We start from the raw sequence: 5605 nt of genomic DNA, 5'->3' as shown, positions 1-5605 counted from the left end.
ACACACACACACAAATCCACGTCAGATCAAGGGTCATCTCCTCCAGGACTCCCCACTTTGAAGAGATAGTCCTTTTGCATGATCTTGTGGCCCTGTATCCTGTGACATCACAGCCTGCATATGACATACACACCCTGTGTGCATGCATGCTAAGTCACTTCAGTCGTGTCCAACGCTGTGTGACACTATGGACTGCAGCCTGCCAGACTCCTCTGTCCATGGGATTCTCCAGACTGGAATACTGGGGTGGGTTGCCATGCCCGCCCCCTCCAGGGGATCTTCCCAACCTAGCTATTGAATCCACATCTCTTACATTGGCAGGCGGGTTCTTTACCACTAGTGACACCTGGAAAGCCCATTATATATACTATGCTGTGCTGTGCTCTGCTGTGCTGCTGCTTAGTTGCTCAGTTATGTCTGACTCTGCAGCTCCACGGACTGCAGCCTGCCAGGCTCCTCTGTCCATGAGGATTCTCCAGGCAAGAATACTGGAATGGGTTTCCATGTCCTCCTCCAGGGGATCTTCCCAACCCAGGGACTGAACCCAGGTCTCCCACATTACAGGTGGATGGATTCTTTACTGTCTGAACCACCTGGGAAGCCCAAGAATACTGGAAAGGGTAGCCTATCCCTTCTCCAGGGGATCTTCCGACCCAGGACTCAAACCTGGTTCTCCTGCATTACAGGCAGATTCTTCACCAGCTGAGCTACCAGGGAAGCCCCATTACATAACCTAGTGATTGGTTATTTACGTGTCTGTCTCTCCCAATAGATTTCCAAATCTTAAGGCAGGGACTGTGACTGTCTGAATGCTCATGCTTAACACAAAGCTTCCTGTCACATAGATCTCCAACACGCTTTTGTTGAAGCAATGAATCATCCTTGCTACCTCTCTCTCCTTCATGCCCTGTGGCCTGCCCTTCCTCAAGTCCTACCCACATCAAAATACTCCTCCAATGCATTGATTACTCTCCATCTTTTACCACTCTGCTTCAAGCCACCATCCTCTATCAGGTGGACCTACATAACAGCCTTCTAATTGTCTAAATTACTTTAACCCCAGCAATCTAGTTCCCATACAAGAGCCAGAGGGGTTTTTCTAAAATGGAGATCTCTCGTGTCACTCACTAGCCAGAAAGTCTTTAGTGGTACCCATTAAAAGCAGCTCAATAAAAAGCTTGAGGGATATTCAAAATCTTAATTTTAGTAAGAAAAATTCCTACAAACTCATACCCCAGGATGATTTAACCTCTAAAACACATAAGAACTACTACAGGGCTGTAAGGTGCCTCCTTAACATTTAATACAGAAAAATAGTTCTTCAGTATCTAGAGCTAACTCATTTTCTCTGCCTTCTGTGCTTAATAATGTCTCAAACTTTTTGATTCAAATTTGATAGAATATTTGATGTAATGGAGAAAGAAAGGTTTAAAAGTCTTTTCATAATATTTGTACTCAGGAGCTCATGTGTCACCATGGTGAGATTATGCTGTCAGGATATGACATAGAGTGATTATGAAGTCATAGGCCCCTAAAACAAGCTGAATCATGTTAAATCCAGCAGTTTCCTTGGGAGAGGAAACAGGACAACAAGGTCCTGGACATGAATCTCTTCATTTATGTCCTCCTTTTATCAATTTGGACAAATAGTTGTTTAGATAGAAATGAAAGCAATGGATCTGCTACTGCAGGTATGTGCCTAACCTTAAAACCTAGAAATTATGATCTATTATTTTAAATATATTCAAGTACTTAATTAGACAAGCTAGCTGTATGTAAGAAATCTGCTGTTTATTCTACTTTATATGAGTAGGTCTTCTAGAATTTCTAGGACAACATCTGAAATTTTTACTTCTGTGTAAAAATTCCAAAGATAGAAACATGAAGAGTACAGCCATACTGTCCCCTTCATTCCCCTTCCCCACCCAATCCACCAACCCCTGCCCCTCCCCCACCAGCCATACCAGAAAATTTTATGTGAATGAATCTAGCATGGTACCTAACACATAGTAGGGTTCAAGAACTGTGTTTTCTTGTCCCATCCCTTTTCCCACCATACACATTCACACACACATCAACACTCAAGTGCATTCACACATTCAAATACCTAGGCAATGGGTTGAACAAGCCACGATGTGGGGTAACCTAGGTAATTATACTGATTAGCCAAAGACAGCTCCCAGATTCGGCTTGTAGACTGTGGCTGGCCGGGAAGGTGATAGAGGGAGGAAAATGACAGTGGACACTTATCATGCTTAAAGAAATAATTGATGATGAGATTTGACTTGGATCTACAGTAACAAACCTCCATCAAAATGGAAGCAAACTTGGTTACCAAGCACATGTTCTGATGATACATTTTCTTTCACAGTGACTACACGTGCCGAATTCAAGCAGACCCAACTGGAGGAATTAAAGCGACGTCTACTCATTATTGTAATTTGTACCCTCATCACTGGCTATATTGTCTCGTTTTCCTGCTTTCTTCACTATAGCTGTGATGGCGAGGAAGTCCATGAAGAAGCCAAGTAAGTCTTACACCTTTGAATAAAAGTACAAGGTTGGGGGGAGGCACGTGTTCTTCACTATATAACTGTGAGACCAAGGAAGTCCCCAGAGCAGCAACATTAAGTCTTACACCTTTGAACTAAAAATACAAAGTGGCGGGGTGTAGGGGTGAGGTGAGGAGGTGGGTGTGCACTCGCATGAGCGACTGTACCTGCACACGCATGCGCACACACACGTAAGCGGGTTCACTGTCGTTCTGTTACTTAACATTAACTTTACACTTCAGAAGAGCTACCAACATCTTGTGGGTTGGATACGTTCACTTAAATGAAGCTCTTAAATTGTCTCAAGTACATTATCAACTTTAGCCAAAACTATCTCCTATTCAGGGTTCAGTTGGGCCCCAGGCTGCTAATTTCATTGTAAGTTGAGTCTATGAAAAGAGGGAATGACTATCTAAATAAGACAGAATCAAAATCTTCTCAGGGGAGAAGGAGTTGGGTCTCTGCATTCCAAAGATAGTAATGCATTTTGGATAATCTATCATTTTGAGATGTAATAACATGAACAATTTTTAACTGTGTTCAGTGATTCTAGTCCCTGCCTTTAATATAGGAGGATTAGGCTGGCACTTGATATACTGGGTCTCTAAAAATTTCCCATTCCAAAGACTGGTGACTGAAATATACACTGTTCTATTCCTTCAGTTTTAGAGTAATCTTGTGAGGATTAGTATGTATGGTTACAAAACTTGATGGTCTAAATATGACAGGAAAACAATGAATTTGGTCTAAAGACTTTTTTATGTGATAGGTTGTGACATTTGTGCCTTAGTTGCATATCAAGTTGTGGCTTTTCTATAAAAAGTTTAATTTCTGGAATAGATAAATTCTCTCCCTCTCAACAGTAGATTTGAAACAAGTTTGTGTCATTGCATATATAGACTATATGGTTATTCATTGTGGTTGAAACAGCAAAATTAAGAAAAAGAAAAAGCATTCAACATGGTTCAAATCTGTAACCTGAGTCATTGTTTTCACCACACTCCAATTCTTACTGTGTTCAATTTTCCTGCTAGAGCCAAAAAAAGACCAGAAGTCTAAATTGACACAATAGCCCATATTTTCTGGTAACAGCAATCTTACTCTTCTGATTTAAATAGTCATATTCCAAGTCCTCTGTATTTTCAGGGTCAAGAAAGAAGATATCACCATCAAGGCATCCAGGTCATCTAAAATATCATTTACTGACTCCACCTCACTGACTGCTGGTCCGGGCGATCCAGAAAAACAATCCGTGGTATCCAGAAGAGATAAGTCATCTGAGTCCTCAAGTCCACGAAAAGTTCCTTCAAGAGCAGGAAAGTTAGTCAGGCCCTCGAGTAAAAAAAAAACATCCAAGCCATCAGCTCCCAAAAAAGTGTTAGGATCACCCCCCCAGGAAAAGTTGCATAGAACACGCAGTCCAAAAAAGGCACATAGGCGGGCTCAGGCCCATAAGCTAGTCAGTCAGGTCAGTCCATCCTATCCAAAGAAGGTCATCAAGCCAACTTGGCCATCAAGTCTACAGTGTCGGGTCAAGCCAACCAAAACTACTCTACCCTATCCAAAGAATCAAAGCTTCTCTGAGCAATCAAGTGTAGATAAACTGACCAAATGCCAGAGATATCTTAAACTAAAATGCCCAGCTAGTGCACGTAGGGCAGAAATATTATCTAGGCCTCAACCAGTGAAGCTTTGTCGATACAAGGAAAAATGCCTTCTTTGCACAGCTGCTTCTGAGCCATTAATCCCTCATATTTCAGAAGCAAATATAAAGCGTGTTCCAGTTCCACTTTTTTCACGTGAATTGAAGCACTTTTACAAGTCATATAAAAAGAAACAATCCAAATACAACGCACTGTATGGCAACACGAGTGACAGTGATATCACAACATATAACAGTGATGGTGAGAGTGACAGGGAGGTGATTATATTGTGCAATATAATACGCAAGGAAGACATCTATAAAAACTCCCGAAATAATTAAGGGATCAAAAAAAAAAGGCCACCCATGCAGAAGAAGCAAACTTCTATGAACTATTATATGCTCACCATATTTAAGAACCTGGTAGAGGAAAACTCTACTTGGTATCACTATTGAGATTAGACCTATATCCATCTCGAGGCAATTTACTTGAAAAATAGTAAATAAATGTGTGACATAACTGATTTTGTCATAATTATTGTTGTATTTTAGAGGTATAAATCTCTTTGGGAGGTATCTTAGATCTACTTGGGCAAATTCTAGGAGATGGTGAGGGACAGGGAAACCCGGTGTGCTGCAGTCCATGGGGTCACAAAGAGTTGGACATGACTTGACTGAACAACAACAACACAGATCTGGTCACTTGGATGGGCTTCCCAGTTGGTGCAGTGGTAAAGAATCCACCTGCCAATGGAAGAGATGTGGGTTTGATCCCTGGGTCAGGAAGATCCTTTGGAGGAGGAAATAGCAACCCACTCCAGTACTCTTGCCTGGGAACTTCCATGGACAGAGGAGACTGAAGGGCTACAGTCGATGGGGTCGAAAAGAGTTGGACACAGACACACGGTTAAATGGGAACCATAGTCACACACAAACACAAATATAGGAAGGTATTGCAAGATGGGTACCCTGGGTTCCTCTTTCCCTTGGATTAGCCCTCAGTTGAAGTTTCAACCCAAATATTTTTTAAATTTTGACATAGTGTCCTCACAGTTTAAGACTGTCTTTCTGTGGTGCCCAGTGTGTGGCGGAAATGGCTCTGTGTGCTTGGTTCTGGCTGCATTGGGGAAATTCCTGATAGTCATTTCCTTTTTTAAAAAAAATATTTATTTGACCATGCCAGTTCTTAGTTGTGGCATGCAAACTCTTGGCTGCAGCATGTGATTCTCTGACTAGGGATAGAACCCAGGCCCCCTGCATTGGGAGTGTGGAGTTTTAGCCACTGGACCACCAGGGAAGTCCCAATATTCATTTCTAATACCACTGCCTCTGATGACTGCTACCAAAGTAAGGGTCCAGGCTCCAGTCCCCACTCTCAAGGTTTTTGATTCTTTTTGTTACCCTTCAAATT

At 42.0% G+C, this 5605-nt stretch overlaps 1 protein-coding gene across 1 annotated transcript; it reads left to right on the top strand.

Moving 5' to 3' along the window:
* Nucleotides 1-1564: 1564 nt before the first annotated feature.
* On the top strand, nucleotides 1565-4536 carry LOC120881737 (uncharacterized protein CXorf66 homolog). Its single transcript, XM_040265390.1, has 3 exons — nucleotides 1565-1691; nucleotides 2372-2528; nucleotides 3699-4536. The coding sequence occupies exons 1-3, from the start codon at nucleotides 1604-1606 to the stop codon at nucleotides 4534-4536; spliced, it is 1083 nt and encodes a 360-aa protein (XP_040121324.1). The 5' UTR covers nucleotides 1565-1603.
* Nucleotides 4537-5605: the final 1069 nt, after the last annotated feature.

Source organism: Oryx dammah, unplaced genomic scaffold (assembly GCF_014754425.2).
Source record: "Oryx dammah isolate SB20612 unplaced genomic scaffold, SCBI_Odam_1.1 HiC_scaffold_23, whole genome shotgun sequence".
In the NCBI taxonomy this organism is placed as follows: domain Eukaryota; kingdom Metazoa; phylum Chordata; class Mammalia; order Artiodactyla; family Bovidae; genus Oryx; species Oryx dammah.
The sequence above is the reverse complement of the archived record's forward strand: the minus strand, read 5'-3'. Positions and strand labels throughout refer to the sequence as shown.

Coding starts and splice junctions, on each gene's coding strand:
- LOC120881737 (XM_040265390.1), top strand. CDS start 1,604: ATGAATCTCTTCATTTATGTCCTCCTTTTATCAATTTGGACAAATAGT. Junction 1,692..2,371: donor CAATGGATCTGCTACTGCAG/GTATGTGCCTAA, acceptor TTTCTTTCACAG/TGACTACACGTGCCGAATTC. Junction 2,529..3,698: donor GAAGTCCATGAAGAAGCCAA/GTAAGTCTTACA, acceptor CTGTATTTTCAG/GGTCAAGAAAGAAGATATCA.